The 18450-nt window shown below is 35.7% G+C and overlaps 1 protein-coding gene across 12 annotated transcripts in view; it reads right to left on the minus strand.

Moving 5' to 3' along the window:
- The window catches only part of CDH18 (cadherin 18), a 438213-nt gene that overhangs the window by 148259 nt on the left and 271504 nt on the right, over positions 1 to 18450 (minus strand). For 11 of the 12 annotated variants that reach the window (XM_023922139.2, XM_086898493.1, XM_086898437.1 and 8 more), the window contains one exon: positions 16060 to 16540. In XM_023922139.2, coding sequence (XP_023777907.1) covers positions 16060 to 16287 — 228 coding nt within the window. In that variant the 5' untranslated portion in view covers positions 16288 to 16540. Of the gene's footprint in view, positions 1 to 9933; positions 10328 to 16059; positions 16541 to 18450 lie in introns of those variants that run through there. The other variant, XM_086898513.1, reaches the window with a different exon arrangement.

Here is an 18450-nt window from a genome sequence, read left to right on the forward strand (position 1 = left end):
ATATTCAGATCCAATGTAAAAATGTCATGTCAGAATCTGACCCATAAAAATATTCTTGACACCTTTGATAGAATGAAAACCAAAAAAGGAACAGTGGCATCTATACAGAATGTGAAACTGGCCTTCTTGTTCCACATTTCTGTTTATTTTAAGGAGGAAAAGAAAAACTATCCTCCTAAAACACACATATAATTTTCCAGTCCTATTGTTAAACTCAAGAGTTGAACCGGGGCTTATATCTCCTCCCTAATGTAGAGGTTCATAAATATTTACGAACAAAGTCTTTCATTCTCAATTTCCCTCCTTGTCAGGAAACTAAGTTCACTATTAAAGGCCATAAATCAAGACATTTGCAACTCTCCTAATCAACAAACATGGTGGTTGATGAATTAATCAAGTTCTATTTGTTGTATGTTTCACATGCACAATTAATCCATCCACAAAGCTTCTCAGTGTGTCCTCTGCTGGGCATCCCACCCCTGCAGAACGGGTAGGAATTGTTCCTTTACACTCTTTGAAACTCCCAGTGTATGAATAACACACATTATTTTATCCATTACCTCATCCAGATCTTGCTACTGCCACATAACAAAGACCTATCAAACAAAAGTCAATTCCAAATTTAGCTTCTGACTGTCAGATGAACATTAACAAAAACCATAAAGCATCACTTCAATGCTTAGGAAATTTTCTGAAGTTAGTCAGGATTCTGTGAACTTCTCGGAACGTATAAATAGTGATTATGATGAAGCCCAAAACTTTATTATTTTAATTTCATTTTTTTCAGAACTCTAATATCTCAGATTTGCAATTCTTTTGCTTTAACTTGAAAAGGAACAAAGTAAAAATAAACCTTAGTGATCTGCAGATATGGGAACTTCAAAGGAATTAAAAAAATTGTTCTCCATAGATATTAAATACAAGCCATCCATTTTATTCTCATAGGTAAGCATTTTAATCTGTTTCAAAATTCAGACATCATATAACTAATATAAAGCCTAAAGACATCTATGTTTCTGCAAAACAAACAGAACTTAAAACACTGACCCAAAGCAGAAGGCTTTCAAAAAAGTGATGGAATATCTTAACCAAGCAAGCTCACTGTAATTTCATCATGAAATCTGGCTGATGTGAGATTACTCTCTACAGACACTGCAGAGTGGCTACTTGGGTCTCTCTACACTTGCACTTTGTCTCGCTCCTGTAAACTCTGTTCTGTATTTCCCATGCACTTTTACTCCATACATGATATTATTCAATGACTAACACAAAAGAAACCAAATTCTACATGTCACCTTATAACCACATATGCTTCATTGAAACATCATACTATACAAAACCAAGTCATGTTTTCCCCTCTGGGGGATCTTCACAGACTAAATTCGTAACTGGCTTCTGTCAAAAAGTCTTCAGAGGGCACAAACACCACCTAGGACACAGATTTCAACATACAATTACATTGTATATAATTCCCTACAAATGTGTCAAAATGATCAAATAGAATTTAGAGAAAAAAATCCAATGATTTGCCATTTACATCAGCTGAGAAGCCAGTCTGTGAAATTCAGATTATTGCCACATTAGTGTGGCTTGCTACAGTTTTCTCAGAAGCTCAGTGCAACCGCATAAGCTTCTATAACATGTTAATGTTACATTAGATATTATTAATTATCATAGGAGATGCTGCACCTACTCTATAGAAAGCTGCAGATCTCCAACACTTTAGTCCTTATGTTCTATTAACAATACAATAGAGATACATATTTCTCTCTGCACAAAATCTGCACAAAGAAGAAGAAAACAAGGAAATGGGAGGTGCAGAACTCCCTTTTATACTGCATGACTACCTGTTAATTATAGGCTTCAGTGGAGTGATGAGCACTTCAGGGTAAAACGCTGCATGTTAAAGTCCCTTTTTTTTTGTTCTTGGTTTATGCCTTCAGACATATTTGAATAGACACTGGCAGCAAGTCTGCAGCTCTCTGATGTAAAATACATTTGTCTGTTGTGATTACAAAATCCAGGAAAACTGACAGCCACTCCATGTACACTTTTTAATTGTTTTTTGTTGTTGTTTTTTTTTTTTTTAATTAATACATTCTGGAATGGGGAGAAGGGCTTTCTTGATATGTAGTGAACTAATCTTAAAATGAAGATTCAGAAAAATGTGAAGGTAAATTAATATCTCCCAAGAAGCTTTGGATGCAAGACTGTAAGCAATACAAACCAAAATCATTCTCATTTTCCCTATCTTGCTCCCCATTAGCAGTACATGTAGCTGTAATATATAGTCTTGAAACACACATTATTTGCTAGTTAGTATTTTTCAGAACGAAAAAGATTTGAAGAAAGGTGCATTGAATAGCCTTCATTCATCTTCTAGTGCCCACATACATAATGCTCACATATTTATATTATCTTTCACAAAGTGCCAGTGGAGCTGAGATAATGTAAACCTTCAATCCTCTTAGCCTCCAAAGGATCCACAAGAAATTACAGCAAGGTGATCTTTTAGAGTTACAAGTGAAACAACTCAAAGAAAGATAAGAAGATGGAAATGCAGCCATAGATCACTGGAAAGCGGAAACTCCAATGTGAGAAATTTCATTAAGTGAATGGAGTCCAGCTGAATAATGAAGATGGAGGAGAAAGCATTTCTGCAGATTATGAACAGATTTTTAAAAGTTTGCCTCCACTTCCTTAATAGTACTGATAATGGGGGAGGTATGCAGGTGTTAGAAAATACAGTAAATAGCAAGAATTCAACAGAGGGGGATACCATGAGAAATTAGCAACAACTCAAAAGAAGTTTATTCAAGGTGAATTAGAAGGGCTGACAAACTGGAACACTCTCCTACACAGAGAAGATTCCTTTTCTGCACTTGGTATTCAAGAGACTGAATCATTACAGACAAATTTTTTGGAATAAGAGTACTGTCTTATTAAGTTTTAAATTCCCAGGTTGTCTTTAATTTCTAATTATGTGTTTTTAATTACGTGTTAACATTTTAAAAATGTGTTTTTAATTTTGGGGGTTTGTTTGTTTGTTTGTTTGTCTGTGGGGGTTTCTTGGGTGGGGGGAGGAGGGGACGAGGCTGGGAAGGATATTTATTAAAGATATCAGAAATGGGTCTTTCAATTTTCAAGAAACTTTAAGTTAACTTACTACTCAGTACCTACTGGGCCAGAAGGTAAACATCTACATTCTCTCTAGGCTGCCTATGTGGCTTGATATTTGTATCACATTTTTACTCAAGGATTTTTAAGGCATTTGCTTTAAAGTTTGCTACCAAGGGCTGACAGAGAAAAACATTTTGACTTAACAAAACGTCTTTTTCGGGAAAGAATCAGAAACATTAACTATCTGATTTCCACTCAAGTACATTAGTATATGCTGCCTAATTATGTCATATGCATTCCTTCTGCTCCTGGAATGGGGAAACCCTGGATGTTCAGACAGACTGGGGAATGAGATGCTGGAGAGCAGTGCTGCAGAGAAAGGGCCTTGCAGGTGCTGGTCCATGGCAAGTTGAACACGAGCCAGCAGTGCCCCGGCAGCCAGGAGAAACAACCCTGTCCTGGGGGGCATCAGGCACAGCACGGCCAGCCAGAGGGGATTGTCCCACTTTGCTCTGAGCTGGGGCAGCCTCACCTCCAGGGCTGCGGGAAGTTTTGGGTGCCACAATATAAGAAAGACACTAAACTATTAGAGTGTCCAAAGGAGGTTACAAATATGGTGAAAGGCCTTAGGGGGAAGCTGAGGTCTGTTCAGCCTGGAGAAGAGGAGACTGAGTGGAGATTACATTGCAATTGCAACTTCCTTGAGGGGAAGAGGAGGGGCAGGCAGTGATTTTCACTGCCTGTGTCCAGTATCACTGTGGTGACCAGTATCAGGACCTGAGGGAATGGTCTGAAATTGTTTCAGGGGAGATACAGGCTGAATATTGGAAAAGGGTTTTTCACCCAGAGGGTGGTTGGGCACTGGAACCGCTCTGCAGGGAAGTGGTCACAGCACCAAACCTAAGAAAGTTCAAGAAGTGTTTGGACAATGCTCTCAGGTACGTAGTATGACTCTTGGGATGTTACTGTGCAGGGCCAGGAGTTGGACTTAGATAATCCTAGTGGGTCCCACCCAACTCAGCATATTCTGTGATTCTGTGATTTTATTAACCACTGTAATAATTATCAATATCTCTATTGAAATAAGTATACTTGAGGGATGCAGAGGTGTCACTTTAATAAAAACTATCATTTTCCACAGTTGATTCACCAAGAGAAAAGTAATACATAATAGAAATATACTGAAAGACAAGACAGTCCAAGGTAAAGGTTAATAGCTCTATAAGGAAGAAAGTGGCCACAACTATGAGCAATTATGGAGTTTTCACCTAAGAGTGTTTTTATTTTGAGCAAGGATATAAAAGGAAGTGAATTCTGGGTTCCACTGGTTTAGGACTTGCACACAGAGGCCTCTCAGTGGGATCTGATTTTCTGACAGTACCTGGTATCTATACCCTAAAGTCAGAATTGGAAAGAAACAAATCAAACAAGACAACAATATGATTTCACACCTAAACAGTGCACTAAACTGGAGCTACAGAGTATCACTAGCCACTTGTGAGACACGAGTGTTTTTGGTTTGGGTTGGATTTTTTTACCCATGGCTGTAGTCAATATTTAAGGAAATGCTACCATATACTGCACATATTTTAGCTTTTACTTGGAACCTACATTCAAATTTTACATGATCCTTATGATAATGATTTAAATAAAAACAAACTTTGAATGAGTCACTGTAAATTGTCAGTTTTCTTTAAGTATGAAAACTATTCCTTGTTCCTGGAAAGAATCATGTCACTATGTTTTCATGCAATATAGATAGAAAATTGAGAAACTATTTCTTCCAAATAAAATGTAAAACGAGACTTGCTGGTGCTCTTTTAGACATGTAGAGGAAAGGTTTTCTAAGAAGGGAGTATGGACTGGAAATTCTGAATTCATTACTCATATTCTCTGCCATGGCCAAGCTTGGAATAATGTTTAGTATCATAACTTTTGTGATATAGGTGTGTGACAGGCAAAGATGATTTTTGGTAACATTTATCTGAGCTATCTGTATTAGCTCTGATTTATTGAATGCATTATCTTTCTGACATATTCTTTACCTGCTGAAATATGTCAATTCATTATTGAGAGACTAATTAGGAGCACTGATGTGACATTAAATATCAAATAATGCTATACTAAGTAGTTTCACCAATTTCATACATGAACAATTGCATTGTTTATTTTTAGGTAGTCAACCTTTGTCTTTTTAGTTTGTAATATTTTTTTTTTGGTTTGGGGTTTTATAGTTTTGACAGCTTTTTTATATGGCTCCTGCCAGTTGTAGGAGGGAAGGGAAAGAAAGTGAAAAAACATTCCTGGCTCGTATTACTTAAAACTGTCTATGGCACTATGCAACTCACTTCATTTTTTTTTTTTTTAAGTCAGAAGAATTCAATCTTATTCAGACTTCAAAAGCTATCCTGTCCCATAAAAAATCCTGTACCCAGAAAGACAACAGCTATAAAAGAATATAAAAATTCCAGAAATTAAGTTGTTAATTGAAAATATGGAGTTTATCAAATAATGTGGCTAATAATCTAATTAGTCACTTCTCATACAGACACTGCCCTACATCAGCCTGGTAGCTCTTCTCTGAAATCCTTCTTTTGCTGGGGAAACAGATCAGAACATGAGAACCATGCATAGCATTTGAGATACAGATGCACTGTGTTTTTTTACAGTTACTGGTGGGCTTTTTCCCCCTTCCTAATGATTTCTAATATTCAATTTGTTCATTGGGTTGTTTCCACGCACTTAGCTGATGGAGTTTTATCTTAGAGATCATAGAATCTCAGTCCTTTTAATGAGTGGTAACTGTCAACACAGTTAAAACTACTCAACTTGGTCACTGCTCATGTGCCTCATTCTATCTTTATCTGTATTGAATTTCAGTCATTCTTGGAAGATTTTTTCTGCTGGACTTCATTATGGTTGGAATTTCCCCTTTTTCTTCTCAGCTACCTATATTTAATAAAATTTGTCACCTAGCTATTAATTCTGCTTCCCACAAATAGTTTTAAATACTAAGTGGTATTGCTTTTCCCCATATGCAAGTTTTGGGGATTTTTGGAGATTGTTTTATGTTTGTTTACTGTGTTGCTATAATTGCACGCTTTGGTTTTCAGATACTAAAGCACTTTTGTATACCTATAGACCAAAATTATTTGGTTAGGTATTTCTTCCTGGAGTACTGCAGCAGGTATGTGTGATAATTACTGTTCATTTTTTGATTTGCTTCATAGTCTTTCCCACAGTGCCTCAGTCTGAGACTTCACCTTTGATGCATTCCACATAAAATAACTGTTCAAGGTCTCCCACAGTAAAAATATTAAAAAGCATTCTTTTAACTTTCCTGCAACAGCCCTGTTTTTTTCTCTTTAGATGTGTCATGTCCCAGAAGTGTCTTTTGTTACAGCAGCCCCTGGTAGGCTTCCAGGTCCTCATGTTCCTAAAGAAGAATTTCTAATTGCCAGTTTTTCCTCAAACTCACTTTAATGGGTTATCTTGCTTTACAATTAACATTCAATATTTCTCAATCCTTTCTATTTCTCTCATTTGGAAACAGACTATTTTAAAGGCTCTGCCTTTATTTGCCCTCACTACTGTATGATTTGGTCATTCCAACCTCCTTTACCTCTTCATGTTTTTCTGTCTATTTTGCATTTGCTTCTTAGGAAATTACTTAAATGCATTACTTAAGTATAGATTTAGTTCCTCTTTTTTAGACTGATGACTAGATGACTTATGAGGCAGACATTTTTTATGATTCGAGCCTTTTGATATTAGGGTTCAAGCTCAATGTAAAATTAAACCTGTGTTCCAGGGAGTAAGTGAAGTCTCCCATTATTGTTGTACTTCTTCCTGTCTTAGAATCTATCTGAACACACTCAACACATCAACAGCAACTTTGTTATTTCACTCAGTGGGATAATGATGATACTCCAGTAGTTTCAATATTCCATCTGAAGCATTCATACAGATGTTAGATGCTCTTTGATTTGCTGAAAATTATGTTGCCATGATTTCACCCAAAATATTCAGATAGAAAGTATTCATATGTGTAGAGTGTGGAAATATTCCTGTAATACTTCTAAATCCAAAATTATATTTCTTTAGGCCACTATTGACTTTTACAATTAGAATTTATAATTAAGACTAAGTAGTAAGATATACATATATAAAACACTTATTAAAAAGTTAAAGAAAAAACTAAAAATGGACCATGCATTTCAAAATGGATTATATTTATATTAGCTGTAAACACTTCTACTTGTTTTGCAAACATACAAAAACCCTTTCCTAAACAGGCTTTCTTAATGTAAAGCAGGAGGCTTGTTTGTTGACTAGCACATCTCTTTTCAGTATGCCAAGAATGTCTCAAGTGAAGTCCTTTGAATATTATGAAAAGATCTTTTCAGTAGAACTGTAATTATTAGCATGTCTTTCATATGAAACTTTGAAAATCTGTCTTTTTTATACTGATAGCTTAAATATCAATTATTAAAATTCAAAGGAAGACAATAAAACAAACACATTTTGGCAACAGTTAAGGTTACACATCTTACAACACAACAGACAAGGACATGCAATGATCTCATGCCATGAAAATTAATTATACACTAAGCCTGACTTAATTCCAAAGTGTAAGTTTATGAATACAAACTATTAACTACGATTATTGGAATTTTTGTTTGTTTGTAATCTGATGAAAAATTTTAAAATATTGTAAGAGGAAAAATGAAGACCTGATGCAAATATTCAAATATAGGACAGCTACACCACTGTTCTTCAGTAACAGACTTAGGACAAGCTCTTCTGGTGAATTTACTTCCCAAAACCTTTAATAGTAGTTTTTTGCAGAGAGACATTTCTGTAACAGTTCTATCTCCTGTCTCGAATAGCTCCATACAGGCTACCTGTCTTTTAGAAAACCTCAACAAAATTCTGGAGAGAACAGACCTTTTAGCAAACAGACCCAAGATCACAAGAATACAAAGATGACTTTAAAATTATTCTGCTCTAATCTTCGATGCAAAGATTTATCACTGCTCAGGTTCTTGACTGTAAACCATTGTGCACAATCTGAATGCAGATACCACCTCTGCACTTTCCAAACAAAGATGCCTCTGTTCTTCTTATTGTTATTTAAAGTATGTTTAAATTGTAGATGATAAACTTTAGGGAATACCTATTTAAATGAGAACTGTTTGCCAAGAACCAACCAGAGCTAATCCAGCTAGCCAGAAAAAAATAATAAAACACATTATGAAATAGTGCTTTCATGTTTTTACAGGCTGGTGCTTTCCACTACTACAAGGAAAAAACCCTAATGTATTTTAGAAATTAAAGATTTACAAAGGAATTTCATCTCAATATTCATCACTGTGATTTTAGTTTCATAGACTGTGTGTTATATGATTAGAAACGACAGAGAATTTTTAGATTTAAACCTTAGTTCTCCTGCTTTACTTCTAATTGTCTCACACATTTTTATTGCCATTAAAAATGTGCATGTGTTCTAGAATACAAAAAAAATACAATTTGGGAATTAGATTTAAAATTTCTATGGGACTTGAAAGATAACATCTAGCCAATGCAACTTTTAAGGCTAAGAAGCAATTACTCAGAAGGCACCACATTCAAAATCAACAAATCTGAGTACTTTTCTTTACAGCTGTACAGCTGTACACAGTCTACGAATTTTACTGTCTCATATTCATCTTCTCTAAGACATTTTGAGCCTAAATAATAAACTACTAGACCTGAAATTCTTATTCTGTTATAGCATCTTCACCTTAGAAAAGTGGGCCATAAAAGCCTGTTCTGCATTGTTTCATTTGTCACATCAGTCTAGATGAAAAAGACCTAATTTTGATGTTCAATTAACTTCACCTTTTTAAACTTTTGTAGCTTGTTATACAGTAAATAAAATTATTTAGACTATACTTTGAATCATTCAACAGAAGTGCTCCTGTCAGTGTTTAAACAAGCCATGTCCAGATAACATTTCATCTTGCAAATGAATGAACTCCTGAATGAGTTAATAAACTATAATTAATAGCATAATGATGTAGCAGAATCTTTTAAAAGACAATAAAGGCATGTGGATGTTTAAAGTTACACAGACAATGAACATGAATGAGCACCTCTCTTACAGTAAGGTCAAGAAGATACTTGAGAAGTAACTGACATGCTAATTCCCACTTGAGTTTATCAGCATGCCTTCAGCATCATTACCTATTGATTTACAATTAGATGGTGAATATCCTTAAAAAACAAATACTAAGCTCAGATACTAAGCTCATGATTAATATAAAAATATGCAGAATTATCTTAGTTTCCTCATTGCTACATCTGATGGATGTAATTGGTGTAACACCTTTTTTATGCTTTTGTCTGCTTTTCTGTTTTTGGGGTTTTTTTGGACAGACACCAATTATATGGCCATTTTACATAGTTTTGATATAAAGGTATGTCAGACGCTAAGAGGCTCTGTATTCAAAGTATGGCATAAGTTAAAAATGCAATTACGGAGCAGGCATGTGGTACCGCATCAGCTTCGTGGTGAGTCAGTCTTGGTTGGCTCCGAAACACCAACCCAGCTGCCCTCTGTCCTCTGTTTTAAGATCATAGGGGGAGAAAATAAGATGAAACAATGTTCATAGGAAAAAAACAGAGGGGTCACGGACTAGTCATTATAACACATTTAACATGAGGAAATGGAATTAAATTTTTGGCAATTAAAATAGAGTTGGATGTTGAGGACAAAAAATGCAAAAAATTACAGACAACTTCCCCCCACACCGGACTTTTTCCCAAGTTCACCTTCAGTCCTGACTGGTCTCTCTCTTCTACCCTAGGGGCACAGGCAGATGGGGAATGGAGGTCTGTGGTCAGCCCATAGCAGCTCCTCTTTGCCGATCCTTTCTCCACACGCTTCCTGCTCCAGCCTGGGGCCTTCCCAGGAGCCGCAAGGAAAGCCCGGCCCGGCCGGGGTCTCTCCCTGGCCGCAGGCCCATCCCTGCCGGCTCTCTGCCGGCCCCGGCCCCGCTCCCGCTGTCCCCTCGGGGCTCGCAGGGCTGTTTGTGGCTCGGTTCCCCTGGCTCAGCCCTGGCTGCCGGGCAGCGTTTTGCCCTCCCTTGGCCAGGCTTTCCCCGGGGCTCTCGCCCGCCCGCCCGTGGCTGAGGGGCTCAGCGGGGCCCAGCCCTGGGGCCGGGCCGGGCAGCCCCGACACGGGCCCGGCGCCAGCGCTTCGATGTGTTAAACCAGCTCATGACCAAAACAAGGAAAAATAAATTTAAAAAGAATTAAAAAATAATAAAATAAAAGGGAACAAGGCTGGGTTTCCTCTCAAAAAATTACTGCTAAACAATTTAAGTGAGAAATGGCAGCTCCACGCAAAAGATGCTGGTTACATCAATGTCGTCATTCAGTGTAGAGAAGATGTAAAAGTCATGGAACTTGGCTGCTGGTGTGGCAAATTAATGAAAGGATAAGAAGTGAAAAATATATTAAAAATAAAAATTAAAAAAAAATCCCACATAAATAAAGTTTTGTTCAGAGTTCTTCAGTCCATAATAACTTCAGGGAAAATTAGATCACCTTGACAAAATTATTTTGAACCATTAATTTAAATAATGGTCTCCACATAGAGAGCTGATGTTTTACAATATAGAACTGCCAGACTCTATAAAGCTTCCTTACAAAAACAGTTATTACTTTGACAGATTAGATTTAATGTAGCTGTTTTGACATAAAAGAGCCAGTTTCTTTTTGGTGCGATTTCATGTTGACTGAAATGAAGTTAAACAAGGTAAACACTTTATCCTGTGTCTTTGGACTAGGACTGAACTTCAATATGTTCATGCTTTTCTATTTCTTTGGTTGGTCTGTCAAGTCAAAATGCTCCTGTCATTGTTATGCTTCAGGAAACCTCAGCTATAGCTGGACACACTGGAAGAAAGTCAGACTGATCAGGCTGATGAAAGCTGTCTCTTCTCTTGAATCTGATTTTCCCCCAAGTAACCTTTGAATATTTAGAGTTTCCACTTAAAAAAACTTCAAAACCAAAAATGCAAAGGTCCACAGCATTTTATGACTTGTAGAAATCAAGTAGTGTGCCCTCAACTTTTTAATGGGGAACCAAATAACATTTGTCAAATGAAAGTAGGAGGCAGGAAAGTTGTCTATGCAAATAGAACTCAGGACAAAACAAGTACAAATGCATGCATTTTTATTTGGGAAAGCTTTTTGGGTGTAAAGAATACTGAGTTAGCTTTTTTGTAAAAATTACCATAAGAAAGGAGATGGCTAACATGATATAAGGCCATATAATGTTGTGCTATAATGATATCAGGTTTATTCTTCATGTTGTTCTTGCTACTACATTTTCCCTAGGTATAGAGGAAAATTATTTTATATAAATACATTATTTTCAAAACTAGCAGCCTCAAAGATAGCATGTTATGTTGCATGAGATGGATATTATTTGAGAAGTTGCTTTTGTTGCTGATGCCACTTGTCTACCTTCTTACAGAGGCATGAAAATGGCTAACAAATCATGTGCGAAATATTTAGACTATGTCACCTACACTTTTCTTTTAATTTTCTCTAATATAAAATAAAACTCCTTTTTATAAAAATAAATTTTGGAACTATTTGCTTTTGATAAAAATACTGAAACGTCTGATATACTTTATTTTATGTAAACCTCTTGAACTGAATAAAAGTGTTAATAAATTGTTAAAATTCAAATTTTTTTCTTCCTTGGCACTTATTCTAAAACATATATAATGTCCCCTTACTGTCTTTAAATCAGAGATAGGAAATTCTCTTGATATGGTCAGGGAATATTAGATTCACTGTCTTGTATGAGAACTAACTTATTACAATGACATGTCACATATTACTTTGAAAAAACAATTTTGAATGACAAGTCTGTTATGCTGTATTTATGGCTTCAAGAATAAAATGATAAATTAAAATAATTACTATCTTGTAAATCCAATAAAACACCTGGGATTACTTTCCTAATCTAACTTTCAGTACAAACATTTCAAGACATTAATTGTTACTTTCTTCTCCCCTTCCCTCTATTCACACTCATTTACAACTGTTCTATACTTCCTTGTCTCCTACATCAACATAAATCTGAAACGTTTTTGCATTACAGGTAAAGATGTAAGAACTAAGTAAAGTGCCACCCCACAAATAAGGGAAGAAAAAAGCAGTTGAACAACAACGCAGATCTGCATACCTGAACAGTAATGCCTATTTACTCTTCAGAGGACATCTGAAGTGGATTAAGAGGTATAGGTTTGATATTTCAGAGATCCAAAGGATTCACAGATAAATTATCAGTCTTGTGCATCATATTCCACTGCTATTCAGTCTTAACAGCATGACTCAGCCCCAAATCCACAGTGATCTTTGTTTTATCACTGCTTACTTCCCTCTCCAAAGTAAAAAACACAACAGATGTGTAGTTATGACTTGCTTTCAGTGCAACCGAATTTTATAAATATCCTTTTAAAAGGGAGCAGACTCTCTGGAGACAGATGTGTGAAAGTTCAATATGAAGGATGTTATGGGCTGAAACACAGTCTGCTTCACTTCTTTCCTAAAATTCTTTATTTGCTACTTTTTTCATGAGTCAACACATAAGTCACCTAACCTAGAAACATGCAGAAAATGCAAGAGAAATGTAAACTATATCAGCCATGACAACTGAGAAATGTAAAAGCTCGCAGTACTACAGGCCAAGATTTTCTAGATTTTTGCAAGAAAATCTTCATTCCTCTGAGCTGTCATTCGCTGCCCCTTTCTGCACTCACGGCTTTTACTTCATTAGAATAATTTACATCAGAGACACACAGAAGAAGTCTCATATAACTGAAAGCTGTCTGTGCATTCAAGTTACTTATCTGAAACAAGGATATTTCATCTTCCTTACTTAAATTTTTACAGATTCTGCATTGCAAATGCACTCACACAGACACATACACACACACATTTGCACCTGCAAGTGGATAGTTTATCTGAACTAACATTTCCAGATACCACTGATCATTCAGAAGTTTTCCAGAAACCGTCCACAAATAATTAATCATTTTGGTAAAAGAAGTCACTGTGTTTTTAAACACTTTAAAAACACCTTCTTAAATACAAAACTATTTATTTGGGTTCTTTAATCAGTGAAACATACTCTGAAACACTGAAGACTTACCCCAAGTGCAACAGCAGGGATCCAGCCCAATAATGTGAAAACCACAGACAATATCTACAAAAGGATCATTTTTTATTTCTACAATAAGCTCATTTTTCCAGGACCTGTGCCTCACCATGTTCCTAGAAAAACCTTGCAAGTACGGTTAATAGGGATTAATTCTACACAGATTTCAATTCTCCAAATGACATTTTCTTAGGAAAAAAAGGAATAATGGGGAAGGTGGGGTATGCTTGATATTAAAATATAATGATAACTTGTTGTCCTAACACTGTTTTTTTGATGATGGCAGTGAATTAATCCATCCTCTTGACAGTCATTTCACAGTAAGAATGAGAAAGCTTACCATTTTCATTGCAGGACTACCCTATTCTTGTCCTCACTGTGCATTTCCATGACAAAGACTGTGAGCATTGTAACACCATTGTACATAATGACTCTGCTTTCTGTGATGTTACTCCCAAATTTTGTGTGAAATATGTGAAAGGACAGATCTCAAATGGCAAAACTCTCACCAGTGAAGCAGAGTAGTCTACAGAATTAATAATTGACAGAATTGACAGCATGCTGCCACCCAACAGAAGACTGGAATAAAAGAGAACTGACTTCCTGTATAATTGAGGGGCTTTGTGTGAAAATTACGTGTTAAATTAAAGGCATGCACAATGAGACCTTGATGAGGTGTGTACAATTAAATCAGCATTAGTAAAAATTCTATTTTTCTAAAATGTCTGTTTTTTTTGTTAAATGACCACTACTGAAATTGTGTTAATTACTAATATTATGACAGACTCAGCCAGGCTTTCCCCCCACTTTTTAAAAGTGACAAGTGTATGCCTGAGCTAATATAATTGATCTTTTTTTCAAATCAGGTTATCAGAATCATCAGACCAAGAGGAAAATAGACTGCAGTTGCTTTTAAGTTCCACAAAGCTTTTGCAAAGATAAGCTTAGTAATGTTGCGAACTACTCACTGTAGAAAATTATGAGCACCAGAGGGAATTATTTGAGGAAAATGTGAGAAAAACTGGTAAGTACAGAGGGAGAAATATCCTCAAACAAGGCATGCAGTCACACTTTGACCACAAAGAATTGAAAGAAATTCTATTCATTGATCTCTGTAAATGTGGCATTAATAGAGTGGTCAAAGGATGAAAAAAATATATAATATTATCTTAAGAACATAAAATTGAAAGGGACCATGCTCACTGAATCCAGGCTTCTGTTCTGGGATGCAGTCATGTATATAAATGCTTTCATAAAGACAAGTATGCTGTATTTTGAGCCCACTTCAGCTTTGGTTTTCTCTCTTCCCGTTAGTAATCTCTTCCAGAATCTGATTCATTCTTGTTTTCATTCTAAGTTAACTAAATATTAATTCTAAATTAACTCATGGCCACCAAAACCTTATTTTTTTAAGTGAAATTGCAATCAACTTAAATAGCTTTTATGTTAATCCATGTAAAGTGGTTTAAAGGCATATATCCTTGTCCCCTTACCCATTTTAAAAGCTTCTATTTCAATGCAAACCATTTAGAAAGGGCCTTTCTTAGTTTACATTTCCTTTGCATATCTCAATAACTTTTGGCATTCTGAAATCCTTAGTATTTTACTAAGTTTGTCATAACAGAATATTTTTTCAGCCTTTGTGTTAACAGTCCCTTAAATACAGTTGTTCCACTTCCTATTTTTAGTTCAGATGATACTCTTCAAATCTGGAAGCCCTCACTATCAGACATCTGTGATTTCAGAACCTACTGGTTTCCTTGCACATCTTTCTACGGTATAATTTTCAGAATTCCCAATTTCAAGGGAAACTAAAATGAAATCATTATTTTTCCATGCCATTCTTCCCCATTGACCATCTTCCTTTATCCCTCATATTCTATGTATTTCTCTGATTTCATTAAGGAAATTAAGACTCATGTTATCTAAGAAAAAAATTCTATCATAATGCAGCTAGACAGTCTCCAGGGAGAGCTAAACTTCCTCAGTCATGTATCACACGTTAAAACTATATAGAGAATTTTGTGGTATTTAATGCAAAGTTAAAACACAAGCTCTACAGACAACATTACAAATGATGAATCAGACTTCAGCTGGCCAGGGTTCAGTTCAATTATATTAGTCTGAACTTTATGTCTGAAGCTCACTCTATAGATCAGAACATAAATGCTGGGCTTGTTCTTACAGACTTCTGAAGAACTCCAACAAGTAATACACCTTGTGCCTCCTCATATGAAAAAATACACAGAGGGTTTCCTTTTGGAGGAGATCTTTTCCACTCTACACTCAGAGTGGAATGAATACCCTATGGAGCTTAGATTGCATTTGTAATACTCCCTGAAGCAGAACTGAATATAATTCTGAAACAGTCTGGAAAAGCCATTAGCAGTGACCCCATGCATTCAGGGTTCTGGAAATTGATGTAACAGGATCAACTGCAGTCACAGTGTTTAGCTGAGCTCAGAAGGAAAACTATTTTATCATATTTTAGAATCTTCATCCTATATACTTTTATTTATCTTTTTGATAATAACCATAGTATACACAGGCAATTGGCAGGTTCACTGTAAATATATGCAGCAATCCAAGAGGTGTCTTTCTTTAAAATTGGAGGTGCCATCTAAGGAGATAAATTATTTGCCTCTTATCAGTGCCACATTTCAGGGGATGGAAAAAAAAAAACAAAACAAACCAAAGCCAAAAGAAAACAACCACCTTACCTTTCCTACATACTGAGGATCTGGTCCCATGTGTTCTTCTAAAACAAAGAACTGATTCCACACCCATCCACGCTTTGGACGATGATGCACTTCTGTTTCGCCTTCTATGTGTTTGGTTTGATTTCTGGTCACCTTGATGGAGCCATGGTGAGCAGCTCCATAACACCTCTGCACAAAACAGAGACAAACTAGGACTGGGCAGATACAAGATGTACTTGTAATTCTCATTGTAGGATAAGATTTCTGTTCAAGGTTTTCTTTCTCTTGTCCTTTTCAGCCGTAATCCTTCAATAAGGTCCCGAGAGAGAAGGTGAAGTCTGCTTCAAAAATACAGTCCAAATTGGGTTTTTCTGCTTGTTCATGGTTTAGCTGCCCATTTGGGAAAGCTCAAATTATATTTACATTATGAAAAGCTGACTGGAAAAATTGGTATTTCTTCTGAGGTCTTCACAATTGAGTTCCACAGCCGACCATTTTCTATCTAATATGAAAAGGAAAGAAAGACACTTACTCATCACTAAAACCAGCAGTTTTCAGGTTTCTGACCTTAGATTACACTCAAAGTTGTACTCAAAATTTCTTTTCAATCCCTCCCATGAAAGCACTTCCTGATTATGTTAAAATAGTGTAAGACTTAGCATGGTTCCCACAAGCTGTGAAAACACTCACATCATTAAAACCTGGATGAATTAGAACAGCTCCTTTGGCTTTTACCTACAAATCATTGACCTGGTCTGGCAGTAGAATAAAATCAGTGCTACAGTGTCATTAAATAGTGATCGCTAAATCATTTCACATGAGTTTTGATATTCTATACACCCCACAGATATCCAGCTTGATGAAAAATACCTAGTCTATAATGGGTTTTGTGAGAATGCCACCAAAATGGGCTTTGAAAATTCTGAGTCAATACTAGAGCATACTGACAGGAACCTTCAGTCAAAATGTTCATTTTTACACCCTGTGCTTTATATAAATTCCAACCAATATCATCTAGGACATCATAAAATTATGTCATACTGACAAGAAGTTCATGTTGTTTTGATATCAGTATTTCCAGTATATTGATAATATTTTCTCAACCTCAAAAAGGAAAATGTAACTTTTATTCTGCAATAGTGAAATGTGAATATATGTGGAAGTTGATGCAGCACTTAAAATATTTCTACAACTTTAGAGAAACAATTACATTAAGGTAACCATTTGTTCAGTTATCTGATGATGTCAAAGATTATATCCATATCAGTCAGTCCGTCAGGAGCCTAAAAACATGCAACTGAAACTACAAAAATTGGAATCTTCTAATACTGGTTTTCATTGAGTATCATAAAGCTACATAAACAGAAACATAAGCTACATATAATAATAATGATAAAGAATAATCAAACAAGAATTTAGAAATCAGACAGAAAAATACTGCAGTGGAAGAAAATTTATTAGGTGTCTTTTGGCTACAATTTCTTTGAACTTACGTTTCTCTCAAGTCCATAATAGTAATGGAAACCTAAACCTCTTAGCCGAGAACAATTCCTCATCAGAACAATGGAAGAATACTTCAACGCTACTGCACATTAGAAACAGACAGAAAGGATGTATTTTCCATTGCTAGTACTCAGTTCAGGACAGTGGGTTTTGCTGAAGAAAAGAAAGAACTCAGTCCCTTGTGGTTACGCAGAAGCTCAAAAAAGAAACTGTATAGCATTTTCAACTGAAGAAATAAATTTTTAGACATTTAGCATTATCTGACTTTTTATTTACATAGCACTGTAGTCTCCCCTCAATCCCTATGAAGTCCAAGACACCATTCCCTTAAAATCCTGGGATTGCATCTCAGAAAAGATTTATACAGCATAAAGAATTATTATCTCTTATAAATTCAAGTGTGATTTAATAGGAATTTTTTTTACAGTTAAATGTTGTACAATGTCTAAGTTAGATCAGAGACACAATCCAGCCCTTCTGGGTCTCCCATTTATTTCTATTATGCTTCTTTCTTAGTTTTCTTCCCTTCCTGCATTCTTTGCTGATTCTTGTTAGAAATATTTTTTTTACCTTGAGGCATGCAGTTTCATTGTATAGATTTCTATATATACAGATAAGCTATTTAAATAGATTAGTCATTGTTATACTTCAGATGTATATTAAAATTAAGAAGTATCTCACAAAATATTAATGCTTTACTTTTATCCATTCAAGGATTATTTTTCTTCCTTTTGTTTCTCTCCTGAGAAATGCCTGGGAGCCATTCATAAGACCACAAGGAGCAGGTAATAACTTAAAAATGGTATGTAAAGTGCATTGAGATTTTTCAGAATAGCACATTTAAAATGTATTTTAGATTATTGCTACTGGACTTTCTTTAATAAAAACTGTGGGGATAGCTTTGATGGA

Source organism: Cyanistes caeruleus, chromosome 1, assembly GCF_971803275.1.
Source record: "Cyanistes caeruleus chromosome 1, bCyaCae1.hap1.1, whole genome shotgun sequence".
NCBI lineage: Eukaryota > Metazoa > Chordata > Aves > Passeriformes > Paridae > Cyanistes > Cyanistes caeruleus.